This window comes from Penicillium soppii (genome assembly GCF_028829465.1).
Source record: "Penicillium soppii strain IBT 18220 chromosome Unknown utg000001l, whole genome shotgun sequence".
Lineage (NCBI taxonomy): Eukaryota > Fungi > Ascomycota > Eurotiomycetes > Eurotiales > Aspergillaceae > Penicillium > Penicillium soppii.
In genome coordinates this window covers 2,933,632-2,956,005 of record NW_026643231.1, presented here as the reverse complement: position 1 = coordinate 2,956,005, position 22,374 = coordinate 2,933,632, and the positions used below count along the sequence as shown (strand labels likewise).

Genomic DNA, 22,374 nt, shown 5'->3' with positions numbered 1-22,374 from the left:
TTCTGCCAATCGGATGGAGTCGGGGAAGATCGATCGAACCCCGTGATAGTTAGCCGAGATTTGATTGAGTAAGGGACACACGATTGACATGTAGAGAAGTTTGGCGATAATGACATTCTCTGTCTTAAAGAGGGGCCTCTGGAAGCTAGTTGATTTGCTACTGTGACGCACTTGGTTCAGCTAACGCGTCACTTGATATATAAGCTGCACAGTGGTATTATTAAGTCTATAGCTACATGAAACTTGGCAGTAGGATAGTACTTGGCAGAGAGCTAAGCGGGAAGAGGGAACGCGGAGGCGAGTGGCTGTATGAACTAGCAATGCAGCATGAAACAGCATATGATCTGTTGGTAGGGTTTATCTAAGGTCTGGTACTTTTATTTTACTATCTTAAACCAATGCATTTGGAAATGGATACGCACATACTAACAGGACCATACCGGTTGAATCCGCTTTTTTCTTCTTAAGGGGGCGAGACGTCGCTAGCTCGGTTAGCAGATATGTGAGAAAGCCAGCTCCTCCAATTAGAGGATGCCTTTCTAGGATTTGAACTGTCTAGAATATCTAGCAAGAAAAAAATATCTGAACTTTCGATCAACACCGCAAAATTTTGACTGCTACTGGGAAGGTCATGCCTTTGTAGATCTAGTCATATTGTACGAGCCAATGAAGTGTTGGATATAGATGGTGCACGTGCCTCTATGAGGCATTTCGGGCGAATTTTTGAGGGATTTATATAATATAAGTAGATGGCATACTTCGATTCACTTCCTGCTTCCGCTCATCTGAGTAATTTTAGAAAATGTCGACAGCATATGCCCAATCCAGAATATCCCACAAATGTTCCTCCAACCCCCGCAAGGCCCTCAAGCCCCCTGCTCGCCACATCGCTCTTCGCAAAGAATACGTCAAAGACACCAAAACTCGACTTGTCCTCAAACCGCAAGGTACCGCTCACTCGGCAGTCGCATACAAAGTCCTCGATGAAGACGGCTCGCTTCAGTTCACTATTACTGGCCGAAAACACAGCGATCGGGTTTGTCGCGAAATCCGAGACTCGTCGGGATTACCCTTGTTTGAACTTCACCGAAAGATTTCACTTACAAATGCCTGGGCTGTTACGCTACCCGGGAGCAACGAGGCGACCTTAGCCACAGGCTCCCCGCAATGGCCGTTTGGATCTCTCTCAGCTGGAAATTTCACCATGTTTGTTGAAAATCAGGCTGCTGTTGATGGTAAGCGTGAGGATGAGAAAAAGCTTACGTTGCTTATTGAGAGGCATGGAAACGCCTTGGCACTATTTGATATTGTGGATGGGGATAGAAAAGTGGCTGAAATGCGCGAAAGTATACAACACAACGAGAAGTTGCCTTTGACGCGAAATCCCTGGCAAAAATATCGGCCTGCTCTTGATCTAATCATCACTTCCGGGATTGATCAATCATTGGTATGTATCTCGATGGTACTGGCCCTCGAACAGCAAATTAATTCTGTCATAGGTAGTTACTGTGGGGGTCATTTTATCAGATTGGGTGTTTGGCTCGACTTGAGTTTAGTTGCAAATGGATCTATCTTTGTCAACATGCACCTTTCGTCCTAGACTACACTCCTTCCACTCAACGAATAATAGTAGCGACATACGTAGGAGGTGCGAGAGCGTCCCGGTGAATGTAGCCCGCCAATGTCATCAGCCAATTAGTCAGGGTCGGACTTTAAGTGACAATCTAATTCACGTATCTCATCAAGCAGGAAACCATGCAATAACTATTTCCGACGAGCATGGCAATCAACAAGATGGCAATTGTCAGAAATCCTTTCGCTTTGTGGGAATTTGCGCGCAGGCATCCTTTGCACAGGAATATTGGACCCTGAACGGAACATTGGTACCAATCGCATCTTTTGTGGTAGATATCAGTGTGTCTAAATAAAATCTAGACCATGGTTTCCATCGTTGTAACTATCTGGTTATATTACTTGTAATCTAGGTCCAAGGACGATTCAATACTGACTTGGCATCAAAGCCGCCCAGTTTGGAGTGTCAAAATTCCTGGGGCTAGGAAAAGCAGGTTCCATTCTAGTCAATGCCATCTGGCCCCCTATGAATCCCTGTGGTTCTTCTGGGTAGTATCAAGGATCGTGTTCACAAAGTACTGGAGATTCTTTTTGGCGTATGTGACATGTGCATAATTGGTATAAAGAGAATTGTTATACAAAATTTTGAAATGTGATGGGCGAATCCCTTACATGCTATAAGTGCGAACTTGAGAAGAGGCAACGACGATAGAGAAATATTTGCCTTGTTTGGTAGATAACAGCCAGCCCAAAAAATCTCGATGGAGTTGGATTATTTTTTTGTATTTTTAACCGGGTGCAAGAACATTGGGGGCAAGCAAAGACGACGAGACCTGTCCTTTATCCATGATGTTAGCGAAGATCATCTTAGGCACGAGTAACACAGCGACTCACCTTCTCTGCATCATCATAGCCTAGCCAGGCTCGATAGATTTTTTCTGGAAATTTCGAACCAAACATGTACGATACTTTCATCAAGATATCATTGTGCTGTTTCCAGCTCCAGATACTGTTCGGCCCAGCGCTAATCTTACCGGGCTTGCCTGAATTAGCTCGGATATTGAGCTCATCGGGGTTTGTTTTATGCGCATGGTAAATGGGTTGAGGAACCTGAACTGCTTTCAGTCCATAATAAAGAGCCCAGGAAGTAGGGGACATTCCAGGTGCTAGTCCAAACCCCTTCTCAGATTTGTCTTTATGCATCAGCCGGAGCAATCGGGCTGAGACACGGGACATAGCGACAACCGATGCCCGGCGCGGAGTATGTCCCTTCTGGCGGAAATTATAGACCCGGTCGGCGAAAGGCCAATGGGTGTGTCGAGGGTCAAATTGAGGTAGCCAGGTGATGACGTCGGCTTCCTCGCCCACGCCCCAGCTCCAAGAATCTTCCTCCAGGGTTGATCGTGGTCGCTTCGATCCCTCATTTCCAATATTAATGCCCTTTGCTGGCTGGGGTCCCCAAACACTGTCAAGACCCAGCATACTTTGGTCTACCCGATCGATAAACTCATCCCAGGTCCCATGGACAGCGGAAATGTAAAAGTAAGAGTTGCGCTCCCACAAATTCTTTCGGGGCTGTTGTTTTGCGAACTCGGACGCCTGTTGTAGAAAGTGATAGAAATGGCCCGTATAACGTGAATCCATCTCGAACTGCCAGAAGAAGTCGTACTGAGGATTCAGCCGAGACAAAATCTGCATTGGCTGGAAATATTGAAGGATAGCTCTAGATGAAAGTTAGCAAACCCTCCAAAATGGATCAAAGCTGTTCAGCAAAGCAGATGAATAGAAGAAAGCGACCTTACACGTGGGTATCGATTTTGGGGTACCAGTCTTCTAGTATCTGCGAGTTGAAGAAGATTGCTAGATCCTGGAGCTCCCGCGGAAGAGAGCTTTTGAGATTGTCTAACCCCGCCCTGTCTGCTGGATGAGGCAATTCAGTATCTTTCGCGTCGACCAAGAGGATTACCTCATATTCTGCGCCCGACAAGAGCGATAGCTCCATGATAATTGACCGAATATAATGCAGATCATTTTCCGTGTATTCCATGTCAGTCCAAGTGCGCAGAACCACCGCCGTCCGTGGTTTGAAAATAGAAGAGCTATTGTTTTGGTCTATCTCTGTCTTCTCTTCTCTCAATAGATGTTCATCTATTCCATTATCGTAGTCTTTGTGCAGAGTCAACGTCTTTCGAATAGTTGAAGGTTGATACCGGTCTGCGTTGCGCTGAAAGCAATCCTGCTGCAATCGCCCAATTCACGTTCTCAAACTGCACTTCATTTGATTCGCCAACCCGTTCACCAGTTTCAGCTTCCCCTGTGTAGCCGTACGCAGCATACCGAGAGTATCGGTCTGTGCAGATACTCTGATCAAGATTCCAGGCCGCGTAAGATCCAAAAATAGGGGCCGGAAAATCTAGAATGCTGTCGGTTATAACATGCTATCATGGGCTTGTATCGTTGAAAATACCTGATTGGTTCCATCGAAAGCCTTTCATCGCTGTTTCTGCGTTCCTGTGATCCAGGGCTGAACCATTTGGGCCAACACATTGCTGGTAAGTTCCTCTCCACGTTTCCTTCCATGCAGCGCTGTTATATTCAGGGTATGGATCGTAAGGAACGGACTGTGGCTCCTGGGAAGTTTCCAAAACAAGCTGGCCGAGATCTTCCCCATCTGAAGTAGCACCCGAGCCCAAGAAAAAAGAGTTTTCTTTACTGCATGGAGACACGGATGTTAGTAACTGGACAGGAAACGTCACATTAGGTGGTTAAACAATGTACCTTGAAGGATAGAATGTAGGATCTCGTTGCACTACAATGTTTTGCTCTCTTGACCGAGGTACAAGTAGGAGAATTGTAAATCCAAGGCAGAGGGAAATCACAACGATGTTGTGCCTTGAAATGGTCCGCAATAAATGCTGGCATCCCAGCACGAGGAAGTCAATGATAAACATTATGGACATAACATCGCGTGGGTTTCATGAAGCGGTTTATGGTAGTGATGGATGAAAAACGAAAAGGACCTCAGCGGCCACGAATTATAGACGCACACTAGGTGGGCCCGCCATCCTAGGTGAAGCAATGGACGCCAAGTGGTGCTCATACGAAATTTCGAAATAAATCTTTTTAATTCTTATGACCTAAGCGATCTCAGCAACCAACTTCTTGCGAGTACGTATAGCAAAAGGATGCTATGAGCCGCAATTTTTTGAAGTGTGAATTTAAAGAATCAAAAAGGAAGGAAACTCTTTTTCAGCCTCTCCGGATGACTTTTGATGATTATCTTCCGGGCCCACCAAGGCCTCATATAGTGCAGGGCAAATTTTAAGCGGGCCGTATTTACTACATAAAGTGAGGGATATAATATGTGCACCTCTCATTGCCCGTTGATTTGATGTAACGATTGATCCACTTTGTATATCGAGCTAACTGACTTTGCTCTAGTCAGCGCCCTGCGGGCGCAAGTATACAAATCCGTAGATGACTAGTAATATAAATCGGGCAGAATTACTCCGTAAGACCGGCAGTAAGGCAAGTGTGTTATTATGAATGCAAAACTCCCGAAGTCTACTCTTCATTCATCCAACTGCTACCCATTATTATCTCTCAACATCCAGGGTTGAAGTCAAAAAAAGAAAGGAAGCAGATTAAGCTCGTGGTCACGCCTCCCTAGCAATAGATACCGAGCTTTTTGCCTCAGAGACCTCAGAATTTCATACATTCTTCATCCACTATCTCACCCACATGGTGAGTCCATATCGAATTTCTTGTGGTGCCCGTGATCATCATGAGTTTGAGCTCATCGTTGACCAACGGGTTGTTGACTGTACTTATCTCCATCATTGTCTTTGCCTGTTACTGCCGCTTGGTATTCTAACATCCAAATTAGAAACGTTTATTTCGACTGCGATGTACGCAGCTATCCTTATTGTCTCTGCTGGAGCAAATGGCAGCTGTTCTCAGTGCTGCAGGTGTCAGGTCGGAGCAGAAGATCATCAGGTAACACTTTCGTGGACTTTCGCGGAGTCTCAAGCTGCATTTTTTTGGTAGACATTGCCTTAGATAGTCTGTCTTGTATATAGCCTTTTGCTACGCGCTCCTACAATTTTTTTATTCATGATTGGACGTGTATCGAAGACACAATTGTACGATATTGACTGCTATTTGTTTTTCCCAGAATTAATTTGCCAGCTGCTCCAGTCTCCACTGCTTTGCCCCGGAATACTTACAGTTATAGTCCATAAACTCATCCGGTTTCCTGTCGTGAGAACGAAGAGTTAATGGGACGGAGTAGTTCGATGGAAAGGCATTCAACTTACATTTTTACCAATTTGGCGCCTTTGTCCGTCGCAGGTTTGGCTGCCTGTCGGCTGTATGCTTGGATCAGGCTGACTCGGGCATACCGGGTCTGGAAGATGTTCTGTTCCTTCTATCAGCATTGCAGCCTCATCGCGTGAGGATGGATTTGACAACACACCTCTAGAGTCTCTGTAAGGGCATGGAAAGAAGGTGCCTCCGTGACGCCCTCAAAAAAGGCGCCCAATGCCTCCGAATCTTCGATCGCTTGACTAGCACCCTGACCTTGTGTTGGTAGCATAGCATGTGCAGCATCGCCAATCAGAATCAACCGGCCATGATGCCAGTTTGTGAGGGGGTCCTATCTTTGTTAAAAATCGTTCAGCGGTCACCTCTTGGCGTGTACAACATACAAGATCCCGAAGCTGCCAAAGCCCAAGATCCGGCGAATGTCTTTTGGCATCGGTCAGCAAATCAGTAAATGAACTATAGGGTAGGGTAACTCACTTGAAGATCTCAGTTACCCAGGTTGGAAAATCGGCAAAGGTCTTTAGCATCTTCTCCAAATCACCTTTTGATACCCAAGAATGTTTTGCGTGGGGGTCTTCGTTCATTTGGTCTATAGCGATCAGTAACGAACTGCCAGACAAGATTGATTACTTGACTTACCATCCGGCACTAGAGCCACAATTCCATATACTTCGCCCTGTCTTCCGGGGCCCATGACCAAACGACAGTCATGAGCAACTATCATTGACGTAAATGGATCCCGAGGGTTGATTTTGGCGCAGAATTCCGGTTCTTTTTCTTCAAGAATCTTAGTGGGAATCTATTATAATCGTTAGCCGGGAAGTTTCAAGTATGAATACTTCAACAAACCATGAGGCGGTATGCTATTTCATCTGAAGTCAGTATTGCATCGGTAAATAGGTGCTCTAGGAGACTCACCAGAATGGCCTGTTGGCATTGCGCAAGGCTCCGAATCCAGAACATGTTTCCGAAGCACGCTATGTCTGGTAGCAATTTGATCAGTACACTTTTAGATTATGTTCTCACGTTCTCATAGGAAACTCACATCCCATCTGCCCCGATTATCAAGTCCGCCTCGATTCTTTCGCCATCTTCTAGAGCCACGATCCCTGCAACCGCATCACATCCAACCACCCGCGACGCTACTCGCAAGACGGCGGGCTCTCCCTTGCGATTGGGTGAAACAGCAGCCTCTTTCAGAACATCATGGAGATCTCTCCGATGAAACAAGAGTCGTTCGGAGCCATATATGGTCCTAGCAAGAAGGGGGATGGTATTCACCAGCTTTCCATCTGTGTTGTATATTCGAAAGCCTTCGTCTACCATCTCCCGGGCACCGTGCAGTTCATTTTTCAGACCCCAGCTAGATTGGATGATCTTGGACGCGTTAGGCTGCAGGGAAACAAGAGCTCCAATTTCCTTGTTCAGGCTCGACTGTTCCAATACCGTAATATGTCTGTTGGGCCCGCGGAGTGCGATGGCGGCTGTGAGGCCAGCGATGCCACCTCCAGCAATAACGATACGAAATGGCGACATTCCTACAGATAACTAATTCGAAGAAGTATTCAGTCTCCAAAAGCAAGAATCTTCGTTTCTTTTCACCTCGGCTGGTTGAGCCCTCTAACCGCCACCGCCCACACGCCGCATCCCTCGACTGCCCTGTCCCCCATCCCCCACGCGCCGCATCCCTCAACTGGCCCGTCCCCCACCCCCACTTTCCGAACCAAACACTAGAACATGCGTTCTGTTAATCCTCTTCATGACTTCCTCACGTGGTTTGACGTAAACTGTGGAAATAGTCCCATTAGTCATCGTGTCTTCTGTCTCCTCGGATTGTTAACATATAAACGTCCACAGCTCTACAGAATGTTGAGCATCTCAGATATAGGACATTTCCGTCAAATCCGCCCTCTACAAAATGTCTGCCACTACTACCATGACCAAAGAAGCCCATGCCAATCCGAACCTCCACGGTTTCGGCCGGATGCGTGTCGATGGAACTGATCGAGAGTTTGGTGATTTCCGCGATGAGCTCACCAAGAACGGGTTTGTTGTCGTGAAGGGGGCTATTCCCCGTGAGAAGGCCCTTCGATATGCCGACAAGATGAACTCGTGGCTCGAAAACTTGTAATTATGACACTCCATGGAACTATCTAGCATATGCCAGTGGTGACTAAACAGTTTGGCAGCAACCTGGGCTACAATCGCAATGACCTCTCCACTGTACACAAAGACAATCTCCCTGTGATCAATGAGAAGGGCATGTGTCTTAACTATGGTCTTTCCCATGAAGACTTTGTGTGGGAAATCCGCAGTGAGCCAGGAGTCATAAGCGCATTCGAGAAGATCTACGATGATGAAGATCTGATCGTGTCATTTGACGCCATCAACTTCCAGTTCCCAAAGTACGCTCTCCATTATGCGTGATCTAATGCCAGGACAAACTTGCTGAAATTCTGCCAGTCGCACCGACATCGCGCCCAACAAGCCCTGGCCTCACCAGGACCAGGATCCCGCCAAGCCCGGATTCCGCTGCATGCAAGGCCTAGTCAACATGTTGCCCAACGGCCCAGATGATGGCGGCCTGATAGTTTGCCGAGGAGGCCACCTCTTGTCTGAGGAGTTTCACAAGGAAATGGCCGACGAGGAACGGATTCCCGCATGGACACCGGAGTGGTATGGATATACCGAGCGAGGCATGAAATGGTTAGAAGACCACGGTTGCAAGTGGGAGAAGGTATGCGCCGAACCCGGTGACCTGCTACTGTGGGACTCGCGCACGCCTCACTACAACCTAAGTCCTACTAAGGAGCAGCCTCGCTTCGCTGTCTACACCTGCTTCATGCCCGTTGCAGATGCGACGCAGGATGATCTGCATCGGAAGAAGGATGCTTTTGAGCGTCTGGTTGGCACCACGCACTGGCCAAACGCCAAGCACACTGGATCAAACGTTGCTCAGCGCAATGGAAAGGATGACCCTCATAACCGACGTGTACCCCTGAACGATCCTAGATTGAGCGAGCGGGCATTCAGGCTGACGGGAATTCCTTATATCAAGGAGATGGCTCCGATTAAGCAATCGCTTTTTGCTGATTGATCTACTATTTATAGGGTGGATTTATGTTACATTTGTTTTGCTTTGATCAGGAAAGTATCAGTGCCTAATGACTTTGGAACCTCCATCCCTGTTGTGTGTAGTGAATCAAATTTCCATCATTGCGCCATTAAACCCCATAACACTTCTTACCAGGAAGTCAAGCATAAGCTAGATTCTACTCAATTTAAATGGTAGTAAATTGACATTATCTAGCTATGTTCCTTCCAGACCACAATAGGTCATCGCTTTGCATCATTCGATCCAGATTCATTTTGCCTGATATGTGGAGTGATTATCACTTCATCAGACTTCTTGGTGTACCAAATTTCAGTAACTTCAAATCGGTAGCTGAAGCGATTCGATGGAAAGGTTCGAAGACGCGCGCAAATTACGTTACGGTACCATCGCAAGAGATGGAAAGCGTACTTCTCGGACTTTCCTATGCTAGGGTCATGTTTTATTTGTTATGGTAAGCTATATCCATCTACCACATAGGGTACTGAGAAGTATTGATAGGAATTTTGCTCGATGTAGTCTGACTAGCCTTGATGATAGTCATGATTTAACGTACGTAAAGCTCTTCAACATGTTATCCAATAGGAATCCATCCACTGCCTGCGGTCTTCGAATCGCCTAATGACGCCCCAAATGACGTGAAGAAAGTGCATATTTGTGCGACAAAACGAGAACCTTATTACACAGTAACTCCTTGCAAACCTAGCCCTGGAGGCACATGGCCAGAACATTGAAAAGGCCATAATATTGACGTTGTGTATCACTGGGAATGCAGGGCAATACTTGAGAATATAAGAGAGCCGAAACTGATTGCATGTGAGAAGTACCACATAAGATCTGTCATGTCCTCATGATAAGACATATTCACTATCTCCCTTCCTCTCTAAAATATTCTAGCTATCTACCTTTGTGATGTGTTTAGATTGGGGAATCAATCACTGCTGTGTTCCTAGAGCGATAGTATGATATAGTCTTTTCTGCAACTGCTGTAGAGACACAATAATCTAATATGTCAGTCTCAGCCCTTTTTTCTGCTTGATCTATTTTCGACCTTGCATAAAGCCGTTGATAGAACAGCGCCATTGCCACTCTCCTCTCCCTTTATCCAGCTCTCTCGACCATCGCCAATCGCTTCAGATAACCTGCCAGCACTCAACGGGCACGCAAAACCAATTTACCAGTACATTGTTGCATGAAATTTATTGCATCCACCAGCACAGACCGTTTGACGTAGGATAAATGGATGACACGTGGATAAATCAATGGGTCAGTTTGAATCTCATTGTTTTCTATACCGCGATGAAATATCTATTCACCTTAGAATCAACTAGATAGCATGTTGCTTTAAACTACGAGAGACTTCAGAAAAGTTTTGTAAGTGAATTTCAAGGTTGCGATCTTAAATTTATGCTGCTCTGTATACTGTAAGAAAATCGTGTATACCAAGTACCTGCCGAGCACAATTACTGTAACCGCAACTATCCAACTATTGAGTTGCACTCGACTCCTCTCGTCGCTGCATGTATCGACGCCACTGTTTTATTAGCAACGTCAATATGTCCATTTATGATTTGAGTCAGCGCACTTACAGCAGGATTGAAGAAATAAACTGGAATTCCAAAGAGAAAAACACCACCTGTGACTGCAGTGAGGATACCCATCGCAGTCGGGTAGCTATACTTTGCCACCATGGGCACCAAGCCGTAGCTGATTCCAAATGAAATGATGTTCTTAGTCCCAACCACTGTCACAAGAGCAGGACCGGGATTCTTCTCCCAAGCCTCAGCCGCAAAAGATGTAGAAAGGATCAGAACCGACACAAAGCCGGTTTGAAGAATGGTCCAACCCATGAATGGCCCGCCCCATGTAGAACCGCCGCCCGCAGTGAACCCATACAGGAGAAGGGATACGACCATGAGGATCCCAGGGATGATCAGCAGAATCAGTCGATGCTCCGGAGTATGAACACCACCGGAGCACTTAGCCATATACAGAATAAACCAATCGCCAAACACACCGGCGTATAACATGGCTGCAATGCCTCCGAAGACTCCGCCTAGATTGATCAAACCGACATTCTTGGCAGGCCAGCCGTAGCTTTGGAGGACAGTATCATAGGTCAATGAGCAGCCAATCGAAGAGCCAAGCACTACCGATGACAACAGTGTGGCGTATAGAATTCCCGGTGAGGTGAAAGCCTCGAACATGTGGAACCATGTGATAAGGACTGTTCGAATAGGGTTTTGCACGGGTTTCTGCCACAACTTCAGCATCTGAAGGTAGGATTTCTTAGGCCGTGTCTCATCGGGGATGTTGTTATCATCTGCATTTGCTGCCTGTAGATAAGATTGGGCCTCGGCCGCTATGAGAACTCGCGTCACACCAAATTGATCTGTGAGAACAACCTGTCCATTGAGGAACTGTGCACCACGTTGATACTTCGTCTCGAAGCAACCAAATACGACCAGAATCAGACCCACACCGATGGCAATCACATACACCCAATAGAACCAGCGCCATCCGAGGGCTGCTGCTTCATATGAGCTGGCCATATTCAGGCAACTGGTTACGACGTTCTGTGTCGTCCAGTACAGACCGAAGATGAGCCCTCGTTGATGTATGAAAGTCACTTCGGAGAGCATCAAGGGAAGAAGCTGCGATGGATGTTACTCAGAGCCTATCGTGTAGTTCAAATGTAGCTCACCGACTCGGTGGCACCGGTCGCCAGTCCCTGTATGATGCGGAAAGCGAAGTGCTGTTCAAAGCTAGACGATACGGCGCATGCAATGGTAAAAACGAAATTGACAATGATAGCGAGGACTGCGGCAAATCGGCGGCCATATATGAGACCCAAAGGGAGAATCAAATAGTTTCCTGTCCATGTTAGGATGTAGAATCTATGACAATTGACGAGCAAACTCTTACCAATTCCTACAAACAACGAAGGAAACGTGCTCAACCAGACAACGTGGGTTGGACTCACACCTTCAGCGCCATACGTCTCGATAAAGAGTCCAAGTATAGCTCCCAGCCCTCCAACAACGGAGAGTGACATGATTGCTAAGTCCAGGTCAGTAACCATGCGCATACTCGAGCAGCAGCAATCCTTACAGAACCAACAGCAGCTGACAATGACACCGGTCTTATACCAGACCGGCCAATTGAGAGGGTCGTTGACATCCTTACTGGGTACGGGCAGCTGCTGAACATCCCCTGTAGCGCTCACCAGCACCCCGCCCTTATGCACTCCATGAGGTTCAACATCTTCCACAAACTCAATTACGGCTTTCTGGTCCTCAACAGACATGGTACTGGTTTTTATGCCCGTTGAAAAGTTGAGCGAGAAGAAAGAAAGAGAGAACACGGTGGCTTTCAAGCGCCTGTTCTGCTTTTCTACTTTTCTGTTATCGCCCACGCGGAAATCATTGTTGCCAATGTTATTGGTTCTACGCGACAAGTTTCCCCGTGGGGGTGAGTCGCCCACCCCACATTCCGATAGTCTTAAAATTGTATCAAGACACGGCCCCATCTTGATACTTGATTGGTCAGCTATTCATGTTTGCGTCTCCCCCGCCCCCAATCTCACTGCTAGAATCATCTGTCTCAAATGTCCACAGTATGATCCCTCTATACATACACGCATACTAGGTACCCTTTCTCCTATGACGTTAGAATTTTGGCCAGCACGATATTCTCTTAGCCAGGGGGTGTGGCGCACTAGGATGCGAATGCTTCTATCCTGTTACCGTACATCTCAAGGCCAGGGACTGGAGAAAATTGTGATGCTCTGTTGGCTAACTTCAAGGTAGATTCCCTAATTCCTCAATAAGCGAACATAAGTTCTGAATCATTGGCGGGCGAATATCACTTGGTAAAGGAAGCGGACAGTTTCCTTCAAACACTTGTCGCGCCACAACCATCACCGACCGAGGCTTTGTCAACTCACAAAAGGAACGCGAGTCCCAGTGATTCATTGTCAAACCCGGCCGACCCATGCCTCGAGTTAGGAAGGCTCTAGTAAATTGATCCTCCGGTCCGTCCAAAGAAACATTCGGCGTGTCAGCGTCACTCATCGTGGTCTGGACCTCCAGGATTTTCTCCCCACATTGCAGTAAGCCGTAGACCCACAGAACCAAAGAGGCGTGATAGATGGACAGAGAATCAAACCCACGGAATTGATAAATCTCCACTATGCGTGCAGCGCGGAGAACTTGGCCCGCGTGCCAGATGGCATTCCGAGCCTCTCTGGTTCGGCTCCACTCTCGCAAGGCGGGGTACGCATGGCGAGCTTCCCGCTCCCCCATCTTTCCGACGAAGCGCTGGATTGCATCAATATCGACGTGTAAATACATCATTGCGAACTCATTCATCAAGACTATGACTGACGGTGAGTCTTGTGTCTCCTTTTGAATTGTTTTGAGAGTCGCATATCTAGAGGTAATCAGTAACTATCCGTAATAAATGGAAGGGGCATATACAGATCTTCTTGTCTACTTTGTAGCCAGAGTAGGGTGGTGGCACGGGATCCCGACAGACGCTTTTGCTGGCAAAAATCCCATACTTGGATGGCCAGGCCTTGTAAAAGAGCAGACCGAGTCATGGCGGAATCAATTTCGAGGGGAATGTGGTGGATAAGGGATGGATCGGAGAGAAGGTCGCGCAAGTTCAATTCAGAGAAACCCTCCGATTGATAACGACTCATCCAAAGAGCCCTCCATGCTGCAGCGGTGGGTGCTAGCCATAATTCACGCGCTGCCGGCGGCGGTAAGGTAAGCTCCGTGTACGAAGTAATGGCAGGCCGATTCATGGACAGAGAGACCTCCGAATCGTGAGTGAATAGATGATAAACCAGCCTGCGGAGCGTCAGTAATTTGTCATATGAGTTAAGCTGCTAGGAAGACCTTTTCATTGACTCTTGGCGGACCCAACTATACCATGCGCGCTGTAATGATGCTTCGTCATCGCCACAGGAATAAGGCGTTATGAGAGAGTATTTTGACCTGTCAAAACATGACGCACGACGAAGAGCCTATAACAGTCAATGCTGAGCCTTTCACCAAGGTAAAATGATAGATACCGTGCAAAGTGGTTGCAGATAACTCTCAGCAATCTGCATCTTGCGTGTATATCCGCACGAAATCCCAATATCCAACCACAACATGGATGCTTGCAAGTATTGAAGATCCCGAAGAACGCTGTTATCTTCTTCCAGCTGCTCAACATCTCAGTGAAGGTCTAAGAAACAGTACCAAAGCTCACATACCAATTGCCCTAAGCCAACTCTGGTGATCTCCTGGAGAATGATGCCCGTTTTGCTAATCGAGGGCGCACCACAGCAAACACACCCCGCTGCTACCAACGCGGTCAACAGCTCCGGACGTAGCTGTTGATATTGATCGTCATAGAAAGAGTATGGATGAATCCATGCGTCTGTCTCTATTCTCTTTCCTATCCCGATTTTTATAAGAGTATCAAGATATTCGGGAGATGGGAAGGCCGATACAGAGAGTTGGGAGCCGGCTGTTTGTAAAACCAGTTTGAAAATGTCATCTCTGGCTTTGATGGAAAGTTTCCCGGGGATATTAAGCGCATCAAGGCGCGTCCGATGTATCAATGGGATACTTTCACCATCACAGAGCGGGATCTGTCGGTCTTCACTAAATCCATGCTGATTCTTCGCTGGCTTCCAAAGCCTACGTACCACCTCAGACATGAGCATAGGATAAAGAAAGAAAGAAGGGAAGAAAGAGAGAAAATAACCCACCATAGCGATCGCTGAAAAGCAGCAGCACGTCGACTTGCAGATTCTTGATCATCAGGCGTGGACTGCTGGTCGATATCACAGAAAGGAGCAGACATATCGATGATTTTGTCTAGATCTGGAATAAAACTGGTTCCAAACACGTCATTCTCTGACAAAGCGAAGTCAATGTCCTGCATAAATTCAAAGGCAGGGGGTTGCTGTATCGGAAGTGTATCCGTTCCTAAGCTCGGGAGCATAACGTGTTCAAAAAAGGCAGGAAATTGACCAGGAGTTGAATATGTACGATCCTCTCTCTGGTCCTCTGGAAGGAATGTCCCTAGTGTCATTTTGGGTTGAGAGGTAAGGGCTGAATCGTTCTCATAAATGCTTCCGGTGTAGGAGACGGTAGATGGAGACACACCGAATCCCGAACAGTCAGAATCTGGAGTCGCCGCCAAAACAGGATTTTCGCATTGTGTTTGCATTGATGGGGCAGAAACTGATCGTTGGCGGCCCCGACGCAACGATCTTGATAGCCTGGCGACGCACTCGATCTGTTTTGACTGGCATCGCTGCGAGGCGATGAGCTGAACGTTCGTTAATGTGGACAAAGACGCTTACTTTACAAGGTCGTTGGTTATCACAACTCAGCTTTGCTGATGCACAGGCCTCACATGCCTCGATCGCTCGATCTTTGTGGCGACGAATAGTAGACTTGCGATCCGTGACTTCTTTTTCGTGTACAGCTTGATGCCGTTGTAAGACATCCCTGTTGATGGTTAACGAGATATATTTCCAGGTGGCTCAATAAACACGTTACCGGCGATTAAATCCGCGATGGCATGTTGGACACTGGTAAACACGCTGATTTCGATCTGTATTAGTGATTGTCAGCGTGTCCAATCAGGAGCGCGTAAAAGTGAAAGTAATACGGGAATCCAAGTGACGGTTCAGGTGATCTGACCGCTCATAGGCCTTATTACAGTGGGGACATCGATGACTGTCAGTAGTCTTGCGGTGGAAACGTTGCGTCGGAAGGCTGTTAGCCATAACGATCGTGGTAGTCCAAAGATCAACCAGGATAGGCGTTCATTTATGCGGGGAAGGTGAACGGTCGGGAAACACTCGGTCGGGAAGCATTCAATTTGTGGGCCACTTCCCCATACACTGTGGGGCTGACTTGACATAACATTCTCAATAGCACGCGTTCCGCGACGCATTTCAGAGAACCTAGGGTCCACGTTGCGCGAGCTACTTATGCAGCCTGTAGATGAAGGCAACGCCTGTCTGTCATCTCCAGGTTTGTTGTTTTGTAGAGCGGCAATAGATCTGTTCTGCAGGACTTGTCATCCATGTCCCTCGCAGGATTTGCAAGCGTCTTAGAGAGGCGCCAGGTTCGAGATAGCCTATAAGGCTACAGCAACGGAACGATACGAGATATAAAGTAGCACATCATCTGTTCTGAGCAAAGAAAGACAGCATTCTCCATAAGAAGTGCCATTCTTTATAGACAAATGGAAGAGGACTAATGATTCGGAGAATATTAGAGTTAACAGCAGGGCCGATAAAGGCATCTGGTCTGCTATATTAAGTCCGAAAGTTCTGGAAGCTTAGTCTGTCATTAATACATGTACTGGTTACGACACGTCATTAAGTTGAGAAAAAGGGATTGATTAATCCTTAAAGTCCTTACCAGGCGACTTACACCCTGGGCCGGTACATCATCTCGTTCTCGACTGTGTATTTCTATCCGGATTCGTTTTTATCATCCCAATAGGCCCTTTCGGCCAACTTTGATATGGGGACTAGAAATAAATAAGCAACTTCTCTAGTCTTGCTCAGCCTTTCTGCCCCCTCAGTTGGTTGCCCGAAATATTGCACATTCAGGGGATTCAGACTGGAGTATCTAACAGAGAGGTTGTAAATATTTTGAAGAGGCAGACCTTCATTCATGATCGCTACCTTTGGGGGTATGCGAAATACCGATCTATGTTGATAGAGTATAAGCTGTAGAAGACTAGAAACTACTAGAAAAAATACGACAATGTAGCAACTAAGTGTAATATATGTATGTCAATTCAAAATAGTTAACAACGCTAGCTCGACTAAATTAAGCAGCTGTGTAGTAGTGAAGGTAGAGAGGTAATTTGTCCGATAAACATACGCACGCATACGTGACTGCCTGAGTGCTTAGAAACAACTGTCTATGATGACCCTGAGCCGGCTCCAGCTGGAAGACGTCACACCGCGGATCAATTTACCACTTGGGGACTCCCGCACAATATAAACGCTTCATCTGCAACAATTAATCACGAACATTGACCATTGAAAAATTGCTATCTTTTTCCAGAACTTCCATTGCCTTGCGATACCCCAATCTCTCTGAGCTTACACCTATGCACTGCCCCTACTTACTGGATCGTTGAAACCTAGGGCTGTTGCGCTGGCCAACGGGCCGACAACTGCCATCTTCGCTCGGAAGGAAGCCGATACCAATCAAGTACCGTGTGCTTTTATCCAGCGCGGCAATAGTATCCCTTTCATTGAATGCAGCGGGCAACCTTACTGGAGGAGGGTCCGTGAATTGCCCCATGTTTGCTTCGAACCAATCCAACACAGGTAAGAAGGGATGATCCAAGGAATTGGTCTCGACGTCCGCCTTCAAAGCTGTCATCCACTCGCTGTGATCCACAGTTCTGATACGTCGACCGCTGCAGCTGCTGAGAATTCTGCACAAGGTCTCAATCGACACCCCATCGTGGCAATCCACTGCTTGTTTACCCTGCGGATTCAGAACACTGTCGATCACAAGGGAAGTTATTTGTTCCACCCCTGCTACCGGAATATGTGCTTTCCACAGGTCACCGCTCACAGTGCCAAGAGACAGGAAACTATAAGCCAGGCGCCACAGAAAGTCATCGGGATGGGCAATCCCTTCCCATCTCGTGCCTGCCAAATATCCCGGTTGTACCACTCGTCCCCGCGGGACTGACGAATTGGGCTGTTGGTCGAGCTCACGATTGTATTTCTCCACCATCATGCGTGACAGAAATTTGGTTTGATCATACCCACATGCATGAGCGAGATTATTCAGAACTTGCTCTCGAGGTTCTGTTGGCAATGGTAGATACCCCCCGCACACGTATGTGAACGGACACGGTGCTGGCATATTGGACAGAGCCTCCAGGATAATGCGGGTGCTGTCAACATTTGTGGGCTTTAGCGTCGAGAAATTGTCCAGCCAGTTGACTCGGGCACCGTTGTGGATAATTCCATCGACGTGCATATGACCAGTGAGGTTCGTCCAATGCGCATCGTCAAGCCCCAGCCTAGGAAGACTCAAATCCCCAAGCCATACTTCAAATTGAGAGTCAAATTCCTCACGCCACCACTGACCAAGTTGAGCATGAGTTCGTATCTTTTCTCGGGCTTGCTTTTCGCTATCAGACCGCACTAAGCCCACAATATGTCCCACACTGGGGTTCTCTAGCAATTCCCGAAGCACCTGGCTGCCTAGAAATCCAGTCACCGATGTTGCAAAGATTGTCTTTGTCTTTTGAGCTAAGACCGGTACAGGAACATTGATCAGATTCAATTCACCGAGGAGGTCTTTTGTGCCATCTGATCTGCCACCCGTCCGTCCGAAAAATCGCTGATCAATCTGACACACTGTGATCCCAGGCTGCTGCAGGTCTTGAATCCGAGCAGCCCCTCCTAAACGACGGCGGATCTCTCCAGATAGATATGCAGTTTGAATAGAATCCAGACCCAAACTGCTCAAAGGAAAGTCCCAACCGCGTAGGCTTTGCCCAGCCGATGGCTGTTTGGTTTCAATGAGGTCTGCAATAATGTTACTTAGTTCCATGGCCCCCGAGTCAGCCGGATTGATTCGGGACCAGGTATGACTGAGAGTGCCTCCAGGTCGAAGCGCCATGGTCTCGGATAGTGTCATGCGCGCCCAATCTGCAGTCAACTGTTGCCGGTGAATCTTTCCGGACTCAGTCAGCGGCATAGATTGGACAGGTACGAAGGCGCTGGGAACCATGTATGATGGCAAGATATTCCGTAAGTCTGCGCTCATCTGGTCTGCTAATGATGAAGAAAGCCCATCTTTTTGTTCAACAAAGGCCACCAGTTCCTGGCTATTGTCGTCTTTTTCTTCCCTGGCCAGAATTACTGCGGCTTGTTCACCACCGTGAAGGCAGTCACGAATGGCCTTTTCAATGTCGCCAAGCTCGACACGCAGCCCGCGAATCTTGACAAACCCAGCTCGGCGACCAATGAGGATTATTTTCCCGTCAGGCTGCCACCGGGCTAAATCTCCAGTTCGGTAGCAACGCGCCGGAAATGGCTTGGTGAAGGTTGAAAGTGATTCAGGTAGAGAGATGAAAGACTCGTTTCTCTGCGTTGTATCATCCAGGTACCTATTCGCGAGGTAAGGGCTCTGAAGTATCACCTCACCTTCCACTCCAATCGGTTGCAATCTATGAATATTGTCTGGATCGACAATCCAACATTTTGCACCAATACCGCGCCCTATTGCTTTGGGATTGTCATTAGACCCCAGGTTCAACTCGACTGTATCCCAGACTCCCCCTTCAGTGGATCCGTAGACATTGCTCAGTCTGACCTTATCTGCCCAAGCGCTCAAGATCTTCGCGGTGGGTGCTTCACCCCCAATGTACAAATGCTTCAAGGTTGGTAGGGCTTCCGGTCTTAAGGATGCCACAATGGCAGGAGTCAAAGATGCATCGGACACGTTGAGTTTGTGCATGATCTCCGCAAGGCCCTCAATGCGCTCCTCCTCGGAGGGTATGCAAACAGTGCCTCCGGCAACCCACGGTGCGAATAATTCACATATGCTAGCATCGAAAGAGAATGAGGCGAATTGCAAGGACCTTGTGGAGCAGTCCAATTCAAATGCCTGGGCAACGGCCTCCAATGACCCAGACACTGCACCGTGCTGATGCACAACCCCTTTTGGCTCGCCTGTGCTGCCGGAGGTGAACATTGTATAGGCCACTTGGGAAGGGTCCGTGTCAAGCTCTCGAGCCCATTCATTGGAAACGACCTCCACTTTATCCAGAGATGAGGGCGTTATCATTCGAAGTTCGCGAAAGCTCTCGTGACCTTTCAGTTTCTCGAGGATGGCGCTCTCTGTTACCAACACTCGAATTCCAGCCTTCCGTGTGATATACTCCATGCGATCCACGGGAATGGAAGTTGCAATAGGGACATAACCTGCGCCCGCTCGCAAAATGGCCAGGAGCACTATGAGAGATAAGGCAGACTTTTCCACGCAGAACCCGACAATATCCCCCGCTTCAACTCCGTAGTCTATGAGTTCTCGCGCCATAGCAGCAGATCGCCTTCCCAGTTCCTCGTATGTGACATCTCCTGAAGTGCTGGATACGGCAATATGTGCTGGTCGTTTCTGGTACTGCCGATTCACGAGACCATGAATGGTGGTTGCGGGTTTTGGTGGGTCGACCTCCATCCACTCTCGAAGGCGCAAGCGATCGTAGTTGCTGATGACCTCGATATCTTTGACCATTTTAAACGGATGGTAAACAATCGAGTCCAGGATCTTTCGCAAACTATCCAGAAGACTGGGTAATTCGAACTGACACGGCCTCTCCTGACGGGTATACAGATTGAGGATCACGCTGTCTTGCTGGGTCCGCTTAGCCGTGAGAAAAAGACACATCTAGTGAGTTCAGCACTGAATCTAACCCCTTTTTAACATGAACGTACCTCGGACGCCATTTCTAGGTCAAATGGCTCCTTTTGACCCTCATCCGTCGGTATGTCCTCTCCGTTCGCGAGCCAAACGGCATAACGGTCCAAACCATTACTTTGTCCTTCGTCTAAGGCCGATGGGCTATTTTCTCGTTGATATAGAGTCTTTTGGAGATCCAACGCATTCCATTCTGACTGCAGGTGAACGGAGATTGACTCCGGCTTGCTAGCCTCGCTGGGGGACCGATGAGCCCATGTCCCGCCAAACGTCAGAAATGAAACTGGATCAGGGCTGTAATAACTCTTCAATAACACCGTCCAGGCAGACAAAACGGCAGATTCTGCTCTCGAGCAGGGTAATGGGAGATGCATAGAGACTGGACCGGCTGAAAGTACATCCAACGAGGGCTTCTTTCTTGCTAGATTGGCCGGACATTCGGACGGTTCCTGCCCATTCGACACGGTAGGATCAAAACGCATAGTTTTTAAACTTATTAATCAAGTCAGTCTTTTTAAATTGCAAGTGTACAATCGGGCTCCTATGTTGACGCTTTGAGAGAATCTCTTTATATCATACATCAGGCACCTGCTATACCGCTCTTGGAGGTGATACAATACAGCCCTGCAACAAGCGTGTTAGGGAAATTGGTGCATACAGATTACTCACGGCAGAGGCGGTCTTGTTGGAAAAGACAATTGTATGAGCAAAGTCTCTTTGTGGTTACTGATGCCAGAATACAGAACGTATCTCGCGATTCAGGTGGACTGTAATCCTGCCCTTGACGCAATGTACTACCTTCAACTTGGAATAAGGTTCACAATCTAGCCAATCACGCCCAGGTCAGGTCATAGCGACAAAAAGAGAGGCAAACTGATCTGCTCTTTCCTTTGTTCGAAGACAAGACAATTAAATCATGATCATCCGCATGTATCCATTTTGGAGAGTCAGAGCATCTCCATAAAGAATACCATGTCGATCCGAGTCTCTGGACATTCATTAAGCATGTTGCAGAAATTGCTTTATTCTAAACAAACCTAGACAAACTCATATCTGGTCAGTTTGACCTCATGACTATCTACGCACCAACCATCGCCCGCGCATATAATCATACATGGTTTGTCAGCACATTATGTTGTCCAGGTGCAGGACCTCCCCAGTCTTGGGTCGGTTGGAAATCCTCGGTATCTTACCTATAGCACGTACATGCATACAGAGCTCGTAACCGATTGTTCTCGTGCAGGAATATCAATGAATCGATCAGATGAAGTGAGTATCATAGGTACGTAGATACAAATCAGCCATGCACACCAAAACCTGTTCCCATCAGCGGGTCTAGGGCATGCATTAGCGACAAAGCCAAAAGAATCGACTTGCTTACTCAAAACAGTGTCCATTTCGACGCGCACCCATCATCAAACCTTAATTTGTTGAATGAACCCACTCCCCCTCGCAGGTTAGCTACACACAACGCGTGATTTCGAAGCTCAGCATTCATGTTATTTCCCCCTCCCCCTTCGTCCGATCAGCCAGGAAGCGATTCAAGCCGTAACTTTACCCCTATGACGACTCATACTGTGGAGAAAGTAACAGGGCAAGCATCATATATCAAGAAGCTCGCTGCCGATGACCCTATGCGTGTAGGTGATGCGATCGACGAAAATGAGAAAGGCTGTCACCTTGCAATACATGGCGTCACTATCACGAGGCAACAAACTACGGAATCACTCGCCGCTAATAAGACTGTATCGCGTAAAAAGCGGCGTGTGAAGGTAATAATATAGCATGAAGACAGTTTACTGCTTTATCAAGCTACAGACCGCATTGGGGGGCCGGGGTATGCGGATGAAACTGTACCTAATGATGGCATCGGCCAATCGCCGACGC

At 47.5% G+C, this 22,374-nt stretch overlaps 7 protein-coding genes across 7 annotated transcripts; 2 read left to right on the top strand and 5 right to left on the bottom strand.

The window, feature by feature from the left end:
* Positions 1 to 802: 802 nt before the first annotated feature.
* N7529_001120 (uncharacterized protein) lies at positions 803 to 1,550 on the top strand (the record flags this gene model as incomplete). Its single annotated transcript, XM_057236651.1, has 2 exons — positions 803 to 1,447; positions 1,500 to 1,550. The coding sequence occupies 2 exons, from the start codon at positions 803 to 805 to the stop codon at positions 1,548 to 1,550; spliced, it is 696 nt and encodes a 231-aa protein (XP_057103454.1).
* An 810-nt stretch (positions 1,551 to 2,360) lies between these two features.
* On the bottom strand, positions 2,361 to 4,523 carry N7529_001119 (DUF3405 domain-containing protein; the record flags this gene model as incomplete). Its single annotated transcript, XM_057236650.1, has 6 exons — positions 2,361 to 2,405; positions 2,467 to 3,273; positions 3,377 to 3,757; positions 3,783 to 3,985; positions 4,040 to 4,310; positions 4,344 to 4,523. 6 exons carry the CDS (start codon positions 4,521 to 4,523, stop codon positions 2,361 to 2,363), a joined length of 1,887 nt encoding a protein of 628 aa, XP_057103453.1.
* A 1,225-nt stretch (positions 4,524 to 5,748) lies between these two features.
* Positions 5,749 to 7,431, bottom strand: N7529_001118 (uncharacterized protein; the record flags this gene model as incomplete). The annotated part of the gene is made up of 9 exons (XM_057236649.1): positions 5,749 to 5,827; positions 5,889 to 5,998; positions 6,047 to 6,226; positions 6,279 to 6,318; positions 6,373 to 6,484; positions 6,535 to 6,694; positions 6,745 to 6,758; positions 6,814 to 6,872; positions 6,941 to 7,431. 9 exons carry the CDS (start codon positions 7,429 to 7,431, stop codon positions 5,749 to 5,751), a joined length of 1,245 nt encoding a protein of 414 aa, XP_057103452.1.
* Positions 7,432 to 7,813: 382 nt separating this feature from the next.
* Positions 7,814 to 8,992, top strand: N7529_001117 (uncharacterized protein; the record flags this gene model as incomplete). The annotated part of the gene is made up of 3 exons (XM_057236648.1): positions 7,814 to 8,022; positions 8,085 to 8,300; positions 8,359 to 8,992. 3 exons carry the CDS (start codon positions 7,814 to 7,816, stop codon positions 8,990 to 8,992), a joined length of 1,059 nt encoding a protein of 352 aa, XP_057103451.1.
* A 1,501-nt stretch (positions 8,993 to 10,493) lies between these two features.
* On the bottom strand, positions 10,494 to 12,314 carry N7529_001116 (uncharacterized protein; the record flags this gene model as incomplete). Its single annotated transcript, XM_057236647.1, has 3 exons — positions 10,494 to 10,541; positions 10,597 to 11,661; positions 11,712 to 12,314. The coding sequence occupies 3 exons, from the start codon at positions 12,312 to 12,314 to the stop codon at positions 10,494 to 10,496; spliced, it is 1,716 nt and encodes a 571-aa protein (XP_057103450.1).
* A 493-nt stretch (positions 12,315 to 12,807) lies between these two features.
* N7529_001115 (uncharacterized protein) lies at positions 12,808 to 15,235 on the bottom strand (the record flags this gene model as incomplete). Its single annotated transcript, XM_057236646.1, has 6 exons — positions 12,808 to 13,438; positions 13,486 to 13,860; positions 13,942 to 14,036; positions 14,085 to 14,219; positions 14,271 to 14,700; positions 14,772 to 15,235. 6 exons carry the CDS (start codon positions 15,233 to 15,235, stop codon positions 12,808 to 12,810), a joined length of 2,130 nt encoding a protein of 709 aa, XP_057103449.1.
* A 1,922-nt stretch (positions 15,236 to 17,157) lies between these two features.
* Positions 17,158 to 20,969, bottom strand: N7529_001114 (acetyl-CoA synthetase-like protein; the record flags this gene model as incomplete). Its single annotated transcript, XM_057236645.1, has 2 exons — positions 17,158 to 20,424; positions 20,505 to 20,969. 2 exons carry the CDS (start codon positions 20,967 to 20,969, stop codon positions 17,158 to 17,160), a joined length of 3,732 nt encoding a protein of 1,243 aa, XP_057103448.1.
* Between the last annotated feature and the right edge of the window lie 1,405 nt (positions 20,970 to 22,374).